The following is an 18740-nucleotide window of genomic DNA, read 5'->3' as shown; positions in this document are numbered from 1 at the left end:
AAGAATCCAGTGCTGTGAAACGCAACAGATCACTTCAGAAGGAGCTTTGTTCTTGGATAAGTGATGAAAGATTCGACTCCTCCTCACTTGGATTTTATTTAAATGGTTAAGAAGAGCATCATCCACTTAGTTTTCATCCTCATATGTGCCTGGTTTGGCAAGTGCTTTTCCTTGCGCCAAATAGCTTGGTTTAGTCACTCTGTTCAGTTCATTCGTACATAATCCAGTTTACCATGAAAATGTTGCACTGAAACAGAAAATAACTTCTCAACCAAAGTCGGGCCCCTGAAGGAGCAGCCCAAGCAAAGAAGCCCAGACATCCCTCTAGTGATCTCCTAGTAAGTACTGACCATGTGAACAGTGTGTGAACAGTGTAGGGCAAGTAATACTAACGTCTCCAAACTGCCAAGTGAAGCATAAGATACGCTTCTGCAGCACCAACTCCTCCAGAACAGGAACCATCTCAAAGCATTATATAGACTAAATCAGGGGCACTTAACCTTTCTGATCTCAGGGCCTGTTCAAGTAATAGAACTGATTCATTACTGTTGAGTTCTTTTGTGATCAACAACCATGTTTAAGCTACTTAGACGTAGGCAAACCGAAACCATGTGCATCATTGCAAAAATATTTCTTTATCCAACCAGCAGCAGAACCAGGTGCAAGTCATGTTCATCAAATTCACTAAAGAAAAAGATTTAAAAAATACACTTGATGCAAACTGTTGAGAAAATTGGAAAAACTGAATACAATTCAGAATAAAATAAATATAATAAATCCATGTCTAAATATCATAACATAAAAAAGTGAGTTGTAAATAAAAGTATCGCCATTTCAAAACCGCTTCAACAGGCGCTGTCATCAACAGTTTTTACTGTTGAGGGCGACACCGACTTTCTGAATCATTTTTTTGTTTTCAAAAACTTCTGCATAGTAATTAACTGTCACAGATTTGCAGCTGTCAAGTCAATACACTGACACACTACTGCCACCATACGTGGCTCATGTATTAAAACTGAGCGTCTCAGGGCCCTCACGGCCCAAAAGGTGTAAAACAAAAAAACTTACAGCGCTAGAGTCACTGCACTAAATAACTCAGGCTTTAGACGATGACACACGTTACCATAATTAAACGACTTAGTCAGATGTGTATTACCAGCATATTAGCCAGTCACTATAAAATACTTATTAGCGTCCTGCTAAGCCTTATTTTACCTTTGAGTGGTCACCAAATGTCCACACAACACCATACAGCATTATGACTAACAGTGAACAGGCAAGTCTTTACTTTATTAATAGTTAATATGTGCTCTCCAATCTGAAGTAGCAAAATCATGCGTGTAATTGGAGCCAGCCAAAATCATGAATAATACATTAATAAAAAAATATTTTTTTCAACCTCACTTTCACTCATTCTGACACATACATACATTCCACACCAGGCCTCTCTCAGTCAGTCACTGTCTCAATTGATTTCTCGCGCTCAACAGCAATGACACACTTTCAAACTCACATATTTATATTTATAAGTGTAAAGAACAATTCTGGTTCATTCTTACATTCACATAAACTATTTGTCTTGTACACAGTAAATCATTTGTTCACGAGTGCAGACCACATTCTGCTCACAGAAATATTGTTCATTTACACTTCTGATATTTGCGAGTGGATTAAAAATAGAAGTCAGGATCAAGGTTAATAATAATAACCATTTTATTAAACTAGCTATTAGGAGAAGCCCTCACACTAGGGAAAGCATGAGGAGCTGAACACCTATTGATGGAACACTTGAGCAGCACGGTGTGTGTATCACCAGGCTGTGTGTGTGTGTGTGTGTCTGAGACTTGCATACTAAATGGGAGGAAGTCAGTGTCAGAGTGATGAGCTGTTGCTAAGCAGTTGGTTGCTAGGTGTGGGGGGGAGGGGGAGGCTGTCAGTGAACCGGGGTTGAGGGGGACAAAAGTGTGTTTCTATTTAAGTTGATTTTCAACTTAAAAAGAATGCAGACCTTTTGGATACAGTAATGATGCGCAGCAATTACAGCGTGACAAAAGAGTGAATTCACACGGAGCAGACGAGAGATGAAAACATGAGTCATGAGTTGTGGGGGAGAACACCACGCGGGTGGCGGGGCTCACACGGAGCAGCACACTCCCCGGGTTTCCCGAAACGTTGCTCCACGGAATTCTACTTCTTTATTCCCGCTATTAAGATCCTCCCTCCAGGTTGCAGACCCTTGGGGTGAAAGCAACGGTGGGCGTTTCCGCCGGGCGAGACACCGGCAGCCACTTGTAGTCCAGCTTTTGGGACGGAGGCTCCAAACTCCAGTCATAGTGCTTCAACAAGTACACGCACACCTCCTGCAGGAAAAGACAAATGAAGCAAAGTCATGAACTCTCTCTTGCGCCGTGTTTGTTTGTCTCTGGCTCAGAAATAAACCCTTCCTGTCGACAGATTATATTTAAAGCTTGGCAGCACATCAGCCTCCGCCCACAAGCGCAGCAGCACTCTCACCCTGGAGGGGTGTTTGGAACTATATAGAGTTCTTCAGACTCAAGTGACACAAATAAATTCTAAGCAACTAATAATATTCAGCAACCTAGCAGTGGTCAGTATAAGGGGTGAAGGTTTGATTCCAACTCAATATTGTACATATCTATAGTTTACAGAGACTCATTTACATTTTTACTCTTTATTTTTTTAATGGAAATTGCAGTCTGCTTGGTGTCTGTTTGCTCTCCCTGTGTGTATGTGGGTTTTCTTCCCTGCACTCTGGTTTCCTCCCACAGTTCAAAAACATGCAGAGCTTAACTGATGGCTCCAACTGCCTGCTGATGTGCACGAGGCTCGCAGTCTACCTGACCTGCACAGGACGAAGCAATGAAATAATGACAATACTGTTAGCAAGAAATATATATTTTCTTTTTTTTATGTGATGTCTGGTCACCATGTGCTTCTACCCAGATGACAACACGATTATATTCCTGTATTCATGTCACCCAACGTTCTTCTTGGATGTCAACCAATCAGCATCCCAAACACACTCGGCTCCATCGCCTTGCTTTACTTTATGAATGGAAATGCTCCAGATTACGGAGGAGGAGGGGATGAATGAATGGGGGGAAAGAGGAGGGGAAGAAAGGAGTTAGGGAATAAGGACGGGAGGAAGGCGATGAGTCACATCAGTGACCTAGATCCTCGTGGTCGACTGAATCCGGCCACGCCTTGCGGAATGTGAGTGTGAGTGAATGTTTGCGTGGTGGCCTGCTGAACGGTCAAGCCACCAGAAGATAACCAGAGATACAGTTTGGAATTGTATGGAGCTATGGAGCTCGACAATTCTATCTGATGTGAGCGATAGAACTCAATAGTAAACACTTTAAATGGCAGTCATTCAATAAACAGTGGATCTAGAATTTCTAAAAACATTCTGGAGAATGATGAATGATATGATATGATAGCATGATCATAAATGAAGACAGTACGTCTACAAAAGCCTTTCTTTCATCAATGGTCAGATATGGAAACACAAGGTGAATCAAAAATCCTAAATGTGAAACTGAATATATCATATAATTTTATATTCTTTTAAAATGACACAGTCGGTACATTTCATAAATGGCAAATGCTATTAAATCAGCCAACAAACAATTAGCTATCTGCTTTTCACTATATCAGCCACGATGAAAACGCTTTTAAATAACACGTTGAATGAATGGGCTGCACAGATGAGTCTTGTCTTACTTCCATTCAGTCAAGATGAGGATCCATTAAGGACACATCACTGCATGCCAGCCATTTGCTTTAGCCCAACACGAAGCTCGTGGTCATCCAAAATCCAATTTTTGATAATGAGCAGCGCTGAATGAGTCGAGAGCAGATCATTAAACCGGCAAGAACATTTCACCTGAGCTCCATTCAATCACGACCAACAGACACGATGACTCATGCGTGTCTGTGTGTGTGTGTCTATCCTAGTGAGGACCAATTTTGGGGAAAACATCTCCTTGCGGGGTCCAGCCATTAAGCCTCAATTTGAGGATGAAAACTTCAATATAACTGTCATTATAATCAGGTTTAAGTTTGGTTCCGAGTCCTGGTTAAGGTGAGCCATGTGTTTTAATGGTGGGAGGCTGGAGAAAGCATTATGGCAATGAGGAGTGGCATTATGGCAAGATGCAGCGACAAGCCCGCGCGTGTGCGTGTGCGTGTGCGTGTGCGTGTGCGTGCGTGCGTGCGTGCGTGTGTGTGTGTGTGTGTGCGTGTGTGTGCTCGTAATGAGATAAACTTCCAGCAGATTTCTGCCACCAAATTGTGACCCGTATATTTAGTGTAACTTTCACAGCTGAATTTTAAAAAGTAAAAAATGTGCACTGTAACTGTCACAACAACTTTCATACTACTACTACATAAATCTGTGGTTCCATTAACGCCTTCACATGTTGCACCGGACTGGACAGGGGCATCAAGAGGCCCAAAGTACACAACGTAAGGAGCGTGCTGTGGAAGAGAGATGGGTACAAACGATTCACAGGGAAAGATATACAATTTTAGGAAGAGGTCACAGGATTTTGGGCAAATAGTTCACTGTAAAAGTACAGTTTCATCTGAGTGTGTTTAATCAAAAACAAAACGTGACAAATCAAACAAACAAAACGTTTTTTCACTCACTTTGTTCCTTCTTTTTTTAAGCAATTCCAACATAAAAACAATATTTATGTTGGGAAAATTTTTTTTTTTGCAATATATTATTTTGAATGAATGGATGTTTGTTTCTGTGTTACACAACAAATGACATAATTGTTGAATTATTATATCTCATGGCTTCTTAATTGCTACATTGCACACAGTTCAGTCAATAATTCTTGCATGATACCCAAAAAAGGCGCAGAGTGAAGAACAGCTGTTGTCATTTTTATCTCTAAATTCCCACTTTTTCAAAAAAGTGGTTACATGTACAGGGGTTAAAGCTTTTTTTTTAGCTTTAAGGTGTTTGCATTATTTTGTCCAACCCCTGTACATGTAAACTTGTGTCAGTGTGAGATCCTCCTGTTAGTGTCCTATTGTTATTGACAGTCAGTGGTGTCTTTTTTTGTTCACACATTGGTTGTGTGTTACTGTCAGTGTTATGTTTGTGTGTAAGTGTGTATTCTAATAACCAGCAAGCCAAACTTCTACCCCAGCACTGCTTTTCCAGCCCTCCATCAGAGGGTCGCTCCGGTGGATTTGCTTGAGGACAAGTGTCCCGAAAATAGAGAAATGAATGACGTAAACCAGACTCACTTTGAGGAAAACATGGGTAAGTTTAGATCCGATACAGTTCCTGGGTCCACTGCCAAAAGTACAAAGGAGGTTCCTGTGATCTGCATTCCTGTGTGCACAAAAACACAGCGTGCGGGGGTCAACTGAATGTTGCAGGTGAGACTGTTGAAGTCTATCGATGCTCTGGTGATTGACCATCAGGGTGCAGGCTTTCACACTTTCATCCAATACACAGAGCTTGTAAAGCAGGGGGTCACCAACATGGTGCCCACAGCCTGCACAGACCAAAGGAGAAGCCCATGGGATTTAAAAAAAAGATTACAATTACGTACAAATGGACCCATTTTCTCTTGAACACAGCAGCGGATACGATCTTGATCTCTCCGTCACTACTCAATGAAGCGTTCCTTCTTCACCAGGAGTAACACAGAGTGTCATCAGTTGTGACTTCAAAAACACATGTTGTAGTGACAAACTATGTTTCATTCAGTTAAGTAAATCTTCCAACAGTGGATCAGCAGCCAGGCCAGCGCATATCAAGATGTTGACAACAGCTGTGAGCCTTCAATCATGAAAAATATGGATGATTTACAAAGTGAATGCAAAAATGGTTGGTTGGGGGTGAAAAAGAGAAAGCTGCAGTTTGACCTTGATGACATGTCATTCGCTACAAATGTGTTTTCACAGAGAGATGTGACAGAAATGTTGACTACGTGCCTCCATCTTCCAAATAACTAACCGTCAAAGAGGACTTTGTTACCCATGAGACGCGTCATGTGATGATGATGGTGATGGAATGAGATGGTGGATCATGTTGGAAGGCCGCTCATGGCCGCTGATAAGAACTCCAACACAACGCACACATTCCTGAGAGAACAACTGAATCAGCCAGTGGAGAGAACCTCCACATTCACCACACAACCGGACGTGTGTTGACTGAAGTCAAGTCATAATTCACCACGTCTACAATCGATACGTTGTACTCCACAGAAATGAATGTTGCAGCACCAACAAAGCTCTGAAAGAAAGTGGGAAGGAGGACACGCTATAATGACGTCAAGACACCGACAGGCCCGACAAAGATTGACGCCAAAAAAAGTCTCATTCAAACAAGACGCTACTGTGATTTAGACTGTCTATCACTCAATGACACAGAGAAAACAAAATGGCCACTGAGTTACACAGAAGTCCGACAGGTAGCAAGCTCCGATATAAGTAAACAGATGCGGCTAACCAGAGGGTGTCTCAACAACCTGCTGAGACAACCCCTCCTCCCCCCCTCGCCCACCAACTCCCTCCCTCCCTCCCTCCCTCTCAGCACTAATGCATCCTGTCTTCCTGAAACCCGAACTCAAATTTAAGTGAAACAGGAAGCATTAGCGTTGTGTGGAGCCTTGGAATAAAGGAGTGCGAGTGCATTCGTGTGTGTGTGTGTGGACTAGATGGTCTCTACTCGGAGTGTAATGATCTATTATCTTGAAATAGTAAGACGTGCAACTGGAAGTGAAGTTGACTAATATAATCAAAGAGAAAGGACGTCACCTTTGGAAACCCAACAAAGTGTCTTTAGCCTGCTGAGTGAAAGGAAGTGAATTTAGTCCCTGGGGTTTAATGGAGTGTGCACCGGGAGGTAAATGTTTACTGAGACCATATACAATAGAAAACATCAGTCACCGGGAACCACTCTCAAGCCAACTTAGAGAGAAAGTAAACAATTCTAACTTCGTTGTGACCTTTGAGTCAGAACCTTAGTTCCTTGTCAGCCATTGAGACTTTAACTTTGAAAGATGAAAATACATCCATCAACTGTTCTCTCAACATAAATAGAAGAGAATCTGTTCAAGTTCATTACCAGTTTTGCTTAGACAATATAGAGTTGACTGAATAGAAAGAATTTGTTCAAAAATGTGATGTGAGCTAGAAGTCATTGACCTGCCACTATGTATTTACAACAGTATTTTGAGAAGTTTCAACAGTTGTTAGACAAATGTGCACAATTTTTATTCCCTTAGTTGAATTCATATTATTTTTAGGCTTGATAAGAGTAGGAATTTTTTGAATATTATAGAAATAAATGTGTATTTGTGACATGGCATTATATTCTTAAACATATATAATTTGATAATAAATTACTTACAGACGTAAAGATTCTGTTTTTCAGATATTTATTTTGAGGAACAACAGATCGATAAAATGAGCGCTAACATTCATTAAAATCATTTGAATTTAAAAAGAACATAGATTCCATTTCGACATCCAAAATCATGATTCCACATATTTTCAATCAGCAATTCAAGAGAACTTCTTAAAAAGTTTTTTCACTCATTATGTTTTCAGTGTAATTATCACATCATAAGGAACGTACATCCCCACTGTTGACAGCAGCTCAGGCTTCAGTAAAAGTCTGAACAGAATTGTGTTTCTTTGCTCCTGGCGTTTTAACTTGCTTGATCTTCAGGAGCAGTGGGATTCTGTGTATCTGTTCGCTACTTTCTCTTCCATAATACATTTATGGTCTTTCAAGTGAAGGCATCAGAACCTATACTGGTTAAATGAAGATGTTGAAAGATGTTGAAAAGGAGAGGTGCTACACTAACATAGAATACGTTTAAATGTATGAAACTTTAAATGCATGAACGAAAATCCGAAATCTGCACCAAAACAGTGAAACGCGAGGAGAACATTTTTATTACGGTTACTGTTTGTGTGACCACTATTTCCTCTTTATCTGCGCTTATAACCTGTGGGGCTACAATTGAACACATGACATGTCTCATTATTCATAATACCAATTAGACAAAATTCTCAATATTTCGTAGAAACGATCAGTCAAGAGGTATATATTAAAACAGTAAAAAGTCAAATCAAAATGAAATGACGCTACTGGGAGAGCCAAAATCAGGTTGTAGTTCATGAATTTCAGAAAAATATGATGAGTAAAGCCTCAGCGAGTGTTCACAGATGTTATCATTAACTGCATGTTTTACAAAGAAAAAGTGTGTCAAATAAGATGTAAATCTTAAAAACCACTGCGTGATGAGCCGTCACTGACGAAAAAGAGGAATTGGTACGAAACCCCCCCCCCCCCGAAATGATGATAACAAAAGGTTTGAAAGGTTGCAAATGATTGACTTTATTGTCAGATAACTGAGCAGCTAAGCACATGAACAAAACGCACCGCAGTAGCTTGGATTTTTATCTCCGTCCGGTGGCGTTTCCCCATTTATTTATCAACAGAGCGTGTGTGGGCGTCAGGCTGATAGCATGTTAACTCACCAGCTTGACTACACGCCTCAAATGGAAAATCACACACACAAATACGCTCATAAAGACTCGAACACATGCACCGACTGGTCCCCACGCAGAGACGAGTGATTTGTCTGTGTGGTGTAGATAGAGTTAGTGGGCTTGTTATGTAACAGAGCCGCAGCCATTTAGTCGAAAAGGAGGTAAGAAGAGCAGTTGGGCAAATATCAGGGTAGACAGGAAGTCAGTCACTCAGGAAGACTGACAGATGGACCACGAGGGAAAGTGCAAGAGGAATACGGCAGAATAGGCTGGAAGACAAGATGAAAGATGATAGTATTGAGCGAATGGATACACACACATGCAGATGGTGAGGAGGGGGGAGAGAGAGACAGAGAGAGAGAGAGAGAAATATAAGTTAATATAAATAAGTTAATATAAATAGAATTATGCAAGTTAATTTTAAGACTAATATATTTGAGTGAGATGCTGTGGAAAGCGTTAATGAGTCAATGAGTGGTCCCCACAAAGATAGAGATTCAATTATGTGTGTGTGTCTTTTGTTTTCTTTCAGTGAAATATAGCTTGGGCCGGAGACATTTTCGGCCAGAATGACACCAGTTTGTCCTTGTTCCACATGAAAACATGAAAAAGTCCTTCAAATTCCAGAGAAACATGGAGACAAATTGATAGAAACATTTTTTGCCAAAATCAACACCTAACATAATACATGCATAATAACATGCATCTCTCATCATAAAATAATGCATCTCTATTGCACGCAATATACAAACACAATGTCAGTTAAAGAAAAATAGTTCAATACATACAATGGCATGTCATTTTATTTGAGATATTTTGGAGTGGGACCATGGGGTGGGTGGATTGCAGTTAAAACACAATGAATAGAGATGCAAACCATTTTAAAAATGCATGTCACTTGTGCCTTTGCAGCCCCTCCTTTCTATCCTCCATGATATGCAACACAAAAAAAACATTGCGGCACCGGTTTTATATCATAGTTTCGTGTCAAGCCTCCTCTGACTCATTCCTGACCCCCCTCTCTCATGCACAGGGAATCCCTGTTGGTAAAAAGTGGTATGAGGTAATCAGTTACCATGGCAGCAGCTACCCCGATTCTTCATTCATAGATGCTGCCTGTACCTGTCGTTCACCATCCTTGACGTCAGTGCCAGTGATTTCTGAACGTTATCTAATCGATAAGGCATCACAGGCTGACGTGCTGACTTACCGCGCTCAGACAGAAGCACTCGTCAGACTCATCTGAGTAGGAGTCACCAGCAACACAGAATTATTGATGCTTCTGCGGTCGAATAATGAAAGAAAGCATTAATTTCTGACAAGAAAATCAGGCTAGTTTGGAGAGATTTGTGCAAGTGGATGAGCGGTCGAAGAGCAGTCAGCCGATACTGCACAAAGAAGAAAGCTGTGGGTGGAATGTGGTCAGCTGTGACCAACCACATTTTCATCAACCAGTGAGGGGACTTGTGAGTGAACGTGAATCTGAGTGTAAAAGAATTTTGATGCAAAAAAGGTGCAGTCACAGGGCTTTTTTCAGGGTCCATTTATGATGGAGCCAGGCACTGAGGGGATCGCAGAGCGAACTCAGACTCAGAAAAACAAAGAAAAAAAATCATGGGAGAATTTTCTGTGACTCATTTTTCTAGAGCCCAGCCCACTTCACCGTGCACCGCAGGAAAATGGCTTCTTCCCCATCAGACACACACACACACACACACACACACACACACACACACACACACACACACACACACACACACACACACACACACACACACACACACACACACACACACACACACACACACACACACACACACACACACACACACACACAAAGGGGAATCCTCATTGGTAACAATGCTGTCATGTGACCAGCAGCCACCTGAGTATTCCTGCCTGTGGCTATAAAGGGAGTTCTGAATGAAACACAATGAATGGCATTGAACAGGTGAATGAATGAATAGATAGAAAAACAATGGCGTCTGAGGAGGAATGAATCAGCTGCAGTTGCTCCCTAAAAACAGGTGCAAAAATAGACCTGATCGAGTCACCCTCACCTAAACACACATCACAAAGTACCTCCTGGATATAGGTTTCAAAGGATGAATCTGTCAAAAGAAGCTTCAGTGAAGTGCTCACCTTCCTCTCCATCGCTCCGGCAGGAATTTGTCCGGCAGCTGGAAGACGTCAGGGTCACGGTGGACGGCGTGGCTGATGTAGAGAGCTCCATAACCCTTGGGGACGTGAAAACCAGCAAGGGTGGCGTCCTACAAGTGTGCATGCACAAATGATCACCTGACCGCAAAACCCCTTCACCCGGCTGACACCACTATCCACTGCATATCAGACACATCATTTCAACATTTGGACATATTCCACAAACACGTCACTAATTTCTCCACTTTTGATTTCTTCTGTCAGGACTCCGCTGAAAAGAGCCACCTTGAGGCAAAAGGACCACTTACTCAATCATAGCCCTTCTCATTCACCTCCTCACCACATCCATTAGTCGTCGCACTAATGGCCTGCCACAGAACATAATCACTGTTTCTCTTCCTCCTGCCCTCTTTTTCATTTTTCTCTCTGCCACTCTCTGCTGGAGTGGAAAATCTTTTTCATTAAATCTTTCTTTTTTTTCTCCTCGAAGGGAAGACCCCGCTCTTTGCAGAGTTCACGCAAGTGACACTCAAAACGCACGAAACCACGTCGCAAAAGAAGTTGCATATCTTGGTTCCACCTGACGGAGCGTCTATTTTTCCACCTGGTAGTGAATACTAATAACCTCCCCCACCCCCCCGCTCCAACTACACCCACTCATGACAGAATCTCATTACCTGTGAGCTGCCTCCTCCTGGTTTTATTAACTCCACTTGTTGCTGTGTGGCAGATAACAAGCCTAGATCTCTACAGTAATTCATTTCTTATCAACACAAATCTCCCTTTCCGGTAAATCATGCAACATTCTCACATTATTTTTAAAACGCATGACTCACTGGCTTTGACTGATTCCCACCAAAAAGTTAATTTGACTGTTGCACTTAACACTGATAAATGGAAAGCCTCTTCATCCTCGAAGGACATTTACAATTTAAGTTCATATGTGCAATGATAATGATGGTGTGAGTAATGATGCACCTAATGGAAGAGTACCTATTACACACCACTCAAATCACAGAAACCACAGGTGTTGCTCATGTCAATGGCGCACTGAAATATATGCTGGTTTCTGTGGTCACTGTGGTTTGGGCGCAAAGTGCAGCCCTTCTCCAGCCTCTCTAGCATGGTACAGTGGTACCTCGTTTCTCGACACAATCCGTTCCAGACGGCTGTTCGAGTAGCGATTTGTTCGAAATCCGAATCGATTTCTCCCATTACAATGAATGGAAAAAGAAATAATGCGTTTCAAGCCTTAAAATAGTCTTTTGTAGGAGTGAATGTAGAGTGTCTGCTGCAGGTTCGCTGTTCGTCTATGTGTGTGGCCGCTGCATGTGGGAGGGGTTGCCGAGTGAGTGACGTCTCTCCAGAAGTGAAGAGGTGCCCGGTGCGTGTCCAGCTCTGAATGTGCGCTTCTGTGCAGTTTGGCTGTGACAAAGTCATAAACCAAGTAACGCTCTGTCCCAGACTCGCCTCAACCCTCTCCGAGCTCCAGCTGACAACAGGGCATCAAACCCTGGAGTGTGCGCTCCAGCCTCAGAGGTGTGGAGAGCGAGCACCTCCCCTGTGACACTCTACCACGGTCCAGTGTGGAGACAGGAAAGGTTTTACACCTCAATATGAAGAAAAAACAGCCAGTAAATGTAGCTAATGGGACACGTCTGCATACAGAGGCTGCGTTATACACAACAACAAAGCGCGTCGTGGGTCAGCTGATCGGTCCGCGCATGTTTTTTTCCCGCTCTTTTCTATGTTCTTATTGGACAGAGTTCATCCATATATTTGTCAGGAAACTTGAAAGAAAAAAAAGCATACAGTTCTTACTTGTGCCTTAAAATATGTTCATGTCACTTTTAGGTAACTCCTTTATGGAGTAAATTTAATTATAATAATGATCGTAGTAATCATTTCTAAAGGCAATTTAATATTAAGAAACCTATAATGTAATGACTATTAAATGTTGCACTTTGAAACATTAGATCTAAAAAAGTTTTTAAAATTGCTTTTCTTTGATGACTGTTTTTGGACAATAGACGACATTACTATTGTGTTTTTGGTATTGACTCACTTTGTGTATTACACCTTTTTGTATAGTGACAGGATGCCATTTCAAATGAATTAAAAACAAACACCATTGTCATAGCGATCACTATCTTATGTCCATACTTGGTCCAACCCAAATGGCCACCATGATGAAATGATGGACGTCCGTGCGTGAGGCTGGGCTCTGGTAATGCTCGCTGCACAAAATACTGTTTTTTTGGAGAACCTTGACTGTCATTGAAACACAATAATATTTGGGCCACAGGTCACCTGGAATCCAACTCATCCGCGAATTATCCACAGAGCGACAGTGGCTGTCCGCACGGCTTGACCGCATCACTAGGGCGACGGTCAGACCCTGAATCTGACTCCCTTCCTTCCGGGGCAGCGGAGGCGATCAATCCCGGGGACAGATCAATGCCTCTGATTGGACGGTTGTGTAAGCGAGTTTGATGAGGTCACGGCTCCAACGACAGCGGGTGAGCGTGGTGGGAGTCATGCTGTGCGAGCGCTTCCAAAATTGAACCAGTGGCCGATGAATCCGACGACAACAGAGCAAAAGGTGGAATTATCCCCGCGGACAGCGCTGTCGTCACGAGGACGGTCAGCGGAAGGCTTGACTCATGCAGATATACCGGATGAAAATAGGAAAACCACGGTGGGGGGTGTGCATCAACTGCAGCTACATAAATACTGAAAGGTTTCGTAGTTTAAATTTCTGCTGCAGGTTCACAGCACTAGCGTCACGCTGAACTTATCTCGCTCACAGAGGCGGAGCCGCGATCTGTTTGCTTGCGTGTAACGCCATCTAGTGGACAAACTAGTGCAACAACAAAAATGTATTGCAACAACTACGTCGGTCACTGACACACAAGAAAGACATTAGCGATTTCGGAAAAAAAAGTACTTAAGATCTCATGCCCATTTCTCGTCCTCAAAATTATTCATACCCTTGCTAATTCTTGTGATTTTTTATTTTGTAATGAAATTAATGTTTTTTTTTTCAAATTTGTGTGTCAGTTATGAAAGAATGACAAAAAATATATATATTAATTTCTGGGGTATTTTATTTCTGGCGTCCCCAAAAATGGCATGACAATCTTTCAACAAAAATGTGCCAAATGTGGTAATTTTTGTCTAGTACTGGCTTAAAGATGTCACAATGAAGTAAACATTGTTGGCCAAATGTTAAAGTGTAAAAAAGACATCTTTCCAGACCAGTATAAATAGGGGGAAAGTGTTCAGGTCACTCTTAATTTATGGTCATCATGGTCAAGAAGAAGGGGCTCAGCGAGGACCTGCGTCAGCATCTTGTTCATAGTCACAGTGAAGGAAAGGGTTACAAGACTATTTCCAAGGAGTAAGATGTCATGTTTCAACCGTCCACAGCATCATCAACAAGTACAAGAGGTTCAACACCGTTAAAAACCTCAGTGACGGAAGCGTAAGGTGTCCCCCAAACTTGCTAGGAAAATCTGCCGAGAGGTCAACACCAACCCATAGATGGCAACCAAGGCCCTAATGGAAACACTAGACCAGGCAGGGACAAAGGTGTCACGGTCCACCATTGAGCGAGTCTTGCACAGAGGAGGTCTCCATGGACGTAAACCTCGGAAGACACCGCTGCTCAGTAAGAAACATCTGTCAGCTCGCCTGGCCTTTTGTAAACGTCATCTGAAGCAAGATCCCAGCTTCTGGTCAACTATCCTGTGGTCTGATGAGACAAAGTTGGGAATCGTCTAGAATCGTACAGGCATTAAAACTCACCTGGTCGGCTAACCTCCTACCACCTATGAACGGAGGCCACAATCGCTCAACTTCCAGCAGAACTTCATCCAGGAAATCTGAGTTCATCAATGCTTGCTGACGTGTCTCCTCCTAACACATAAAGCAGTGTTCTATTAGACCATAGAAAACTTATTTGCCCCCCATCAGTGATATACCTTCTCTTTTCCACTCAGGGCCAAGGTGAAAGACGTGAGCAGTGAGGCCAAAGCTTTGGGGATGAGAGCTGAGATGAAGAGCAGGAGATGCTGAGCAGCAGAGCCGGAGTCTGGCAGCGGCAAAGTGCGCAGAGAGCCCACAAAGCTACAGGAGGACATGACCCGATGAAGTGATGAGATTTAAGTCATCAGAGCTACTCACTTTAATTCAACCAAACTGAGCAGCCATGTCACATTTGTTGATACCTTTAACTGCTGTGAGTATAGAGACAATCGCATGAGCAGGAGAGACAAGGAAGGAAATCAGTGGAAGCAAGACAGAAAGAATGTGGGTGCATGAGAGGGAGGTGGGGGGGGGGGGGGGGGGGGGGGGGGACTAATGAACAGAGATCAAAGGAGGTGAAGAGGAGAGTGCAGGTAGTGTCAGAGGTGATATGTGACACTGACACTATCTGTCATCAACTATTGTATTGACTGTTGACTCGTACCCTTCTGTCTCACTCTCCAGTTTGTCTTTTATGATTCCCATCAGTTTGTCTCTGGCCTCTAAAGCGATGGACAAACCTGACGACCACATGGGAACCTTCACACTCACAGGGGCGGAGATCAGACCTGCAACATGGGCGAAAGAAAGTAGAACTAACTTATAACAGGAAGTTTATGACATTGCAAAAGATTGCGTTAGACTTCTGCTTTTTGGTGAGATGCAGGATGTGTGCGCCGACCGTGCCAGTGCTCTGTGCACAGCTGAGTGATTTCCCACAGGAGTTCCGGGTGCTGCTCCTGACGCACGTTCAAAAAAAGACCCAACACCATCTCGGTACCAAGTTGTTTGAAGACTGAGTAAACACACTCTGGTTGGCCACTGCACACACATTGATGTAATGTTGATTGATGTGATGTTTTATCTTCAGGATTAACGCTGAAGCAGACCTGGCTAATGTAGTGTATTTCTTGGTCACTGACAGAACCTTACCTGCCAGAGAGGTCCTTCAGACAGTGCTCACACACACTGCAAAGAATCAGAAAACCTTTGGTAAACAGCACTTTAAAGGACCATGCACACATGAATTTACCCTCACATAAAACGTGAGCATGCTTGTATTCTGAAGACTACATTGTACAACATTGTTTTAAAAGATGCATTGACTAGCCAATCCTATGTAGTGAAAGCAGAACTTCAGATGTTTACCTGGAGATGAAATCCCTCGAAGATTCCAGACCACTTCCTGTAAACAAGCTGGTAAGGGAAAGTCGCAGAAGACTCGCCTCCTCACCTGAAAGGAACATTTTAAGTAATGCTTTTTGGAAGCTGTGTGAGCGCGCATGCCTACCATTAGTGGTCACAAGGGTGTCACCGTATACGTTGGTCATCAAATCAGTCGGATCTTTGACGAATATACCAGATTTCTCTGTGAAACACAAATGTGAATTATAAAAATAAGTCAAAATTCGTAGAGATGTTCACTTTAGAAACGTTTAACAACGGCCTCATTTTGGCTTCACAAAATATATTGGATTTTACAAAATTATTTACAAAAATTCAATTTAAAAAAGGATCAGATTATGGGAGTTAAGCAGAATTATCTTTCAATACATTTGCACGATAATATTAAAAATTAGGGGTGGGATTTGATTAAAAAAAAAATGAGAATTTGCGATTAATTAATCTCAATTAATCGCAGTTTTATCGTCTAACAATATTTGCCACAAGAAGCCACATTTTTCAATTTGAATGAATTTGGTATATTAGTGAAACTAACGATGGACACATACATTTAAACAACAGAATATTGTTTGACAGTTTGACAATAGCACAATACATCACAATGGTGGCTATATTCAAGTTTCACCTTATAATAAACTAAAGCTCTTTTAATGTCTTGAAAATAGTTGTAGAAGAATTTCAGTTTTATAAGAAACTCTGGCCATTGAGTAGTGAAAAACATCCCTGAACAAAAGCAAACAGACTGCTTTTCTTTGCTTTTGTTCAGGGATTCCTCAACGTTTGTTGTTGTTGTTATCATTCTAGCTGCCACATGTCTTGTGCATCAGTGTGATCAGTGGACCAGGAACTCCTGCACTTACAGAGGTTCCCTGTTGCCTGGAGAGCAAACTGTTCAATTAAATTACATTAAAAAAAAAAAACTATTAAATCTAAAAAAGAAGGAGGCAGTCTGTCGCCCCTCGAGCATCATCATGAGTTTGTCCCATGACTCATAATCTCTTGTGTGGTATTTGACCTCAAAAATCTTTTTTATTTCACTGCTTTTATACATGGCAGGGCTGTAAACCTATTTCCACAGGATTCATCATGGGACTTCTACCAACATTAATGGCATATTTCCTGGAAACGGAATTGCATTTGATGTCCTTAACCAAGAGCTGTAGTTGTAGTAACTGTATCAATATCTGAATTGAATTTGATTTTGCTTTCTTTGATTGAAGACTGTGCTCAATGTAATGTTTCAAGTGCCCTCGAGCAAGGCACTGAATCACTGTTGTCAACAGCCAAACAATGACTGTAACTGGTCCATGTGTGACAACCAAAAGTCACTCAGAAAAAAAACCAAAACAATTTTAACTGACGTCATCCTATTTATTTTTACCAAATACATTTACAAAAACCAACAACACATTATCATAACGATTAAATTAGCGACCAAGTCATCGCTTCGGTTGAGGCTTTGAGCAATACATATATAATGGTCGTTATGGTAGTTTCAGCACATTTGTTTTCCTTTATGACATGGCGGGTAGTTTGAAACCTCATGGCACAGGAAGATCCACCTGGTTTCGAGCAGTTGCTGCAGTGCCTTTGAGCAAGGCACTGACAGTAGGTCAACTTACCAGACAGCAGCTCTGTCATGGCCGGCACTGAGCAGACGAAGACGGTGGGTCTGTTCAGTAAGCGACACTGGAAGACTCTCCCGCGGTGTTTGTCAACCCTCCGGCGGTAGAAGCTCACCGGGTCTCGGTAGAACTCAAGAGACTTGTCGCCGAGCACCGACACTCCTGCGTTTCCCGGGAGTTTGGACATTAAAAACCGAGTTTCACAAAGAAAAACCAAAAAAAAAAAACAACGTGGAGATTTGAACAAGACCACGCGCCTTTAACAAGTTGCACAGTCGCCTTTATCCGGACCAGGAACTCTGCCTGTGTGTCACATTTCTACCAGGTTACTGTCATTGTTCGGGTTTCTTCCCTGTAGCACAGTGGCAGTGCTGAGTTCAGGTGCTCCCGGAAATTACAATATTCCAGTCGAGTATCGCACGGCACTTGTGATTGGCTGCTTCAGTTTAATGGACAGCAAGCGTTACCAATAAAAACAGGAAATCAACGTTGGCAAGATTTGTCAACTGCTACAGTTTCAGTCAAGACTTCAAGGTTCTTCATCAATATAATATAGTTGTTTATTCGTGTTGTACTTAAATATTGATATTACATGATATAAGATATTATCAATTACATTTTAAAAAATAAGAGTAAATTGTGTTCATATAAATTATGTAGTAGATAAAAAAATAAAAAGGAAATATATACATATATATATTTCCTTTTATTTTTTATTTGTTTTCATTTTCCTTCCTTCATTTTTTTTAATCAACGTCGACCAGTTAATTCATGTACCATACATCATGTTTATACCATCATTATGACAGCTGTGTACGAAATCATATATGATACAATATATGCAAACACTTTTATTTTAAAATTATTTTTCACTGTTAATTCAGTTGACAGTAAAAAAAAAAACCCCAATATTTAAAATCAATACTGTCTGGCGATAATTAAAATGCGTTAATTATGTCTATAATCAATTATTCGATATTAACGCAACAATTTGACCCTTATTTGAACGGTATCAGAATAATTTACGTGTGACCCACAATTAAGGTGCAACGCACCTTCATATAATGCAGTACAAAAAGCGTCCAACATACACACTAAGTGAACTAGACACGTTTCCTCACATGACCGCTAGATGGTAGTATCCATCGAATCCTGCTGTTGTCAACGAGGACTTGTTTCTCTCTCTCTCTCTCT

At 41.7% G+C, this 18740-nt stretch overlaps 1 protein-coding gene across 2 annotated transcripts; it reads right to left on the bottom strand.

Annotated features, from left to right (window-relative positions):
• Positions 1–464: 464 nt before the first annotated feature.
• On the bottom strand, positions 465–17922 carry LOC128752697 (putative cytochrome P450 120). Of its 2 annotated transcripts, none has more exons than XM_053854182.1 (11): positions 17544–17922; positions 16028–16105; positions 15886–15970; positions 15670–15705; positions 15419–15558; positions 15182–15305; positions 14694–14838; positions 14518–14628; positions 10693–10820; positions 5284–5371; positions 465–2360 (listed from the first exon to the last, which is right to left on the bottom strand). In XM_053854182.1, exons 1-11 carry the CDS (start codon positions 17731–17733, stop codon positions 2208–2210), a joined length of 1278 nt encoding a protein of 425 aa, XP_053710157.1. In that variant the 5' UTR covers positions 17734–17922; the 3' UTR covers positions 465–2207. The 2 variants fall into 2 exon arrangements, with proteins under 2 accessions (XP_053710157.1, XP_053710158.1); XM_053854183.1 differs by lacking the exon at positions 465–2360 and adding an exon at positions 3785–3861.
• Positions 17923–18740: the final 818 nt, after the last annotated feature.

The sequence above is a fragment of the Synchiropus splendidus genome, chromosome 1, assembly GCF_027744825.2.
Source record: "Synchiropus splendidus isolate RoL2022-P1 chromosome 1, RoL_Sspl_1.0, whole genome shotgun sequence".
In the NCBI taxonomy this organism is placed as follows: domain Eukaryota; kingdom Metazoa; phylum Chordata; class Actinopteri; order Syngnathiformes; family Callionymidae; genus Synchiropus; species Synchiropus splendidus.
Note: the sequence above shows the minus strand (reverse complement) of the source record. Positions and strands in the feature narration are given on the sequence as shown.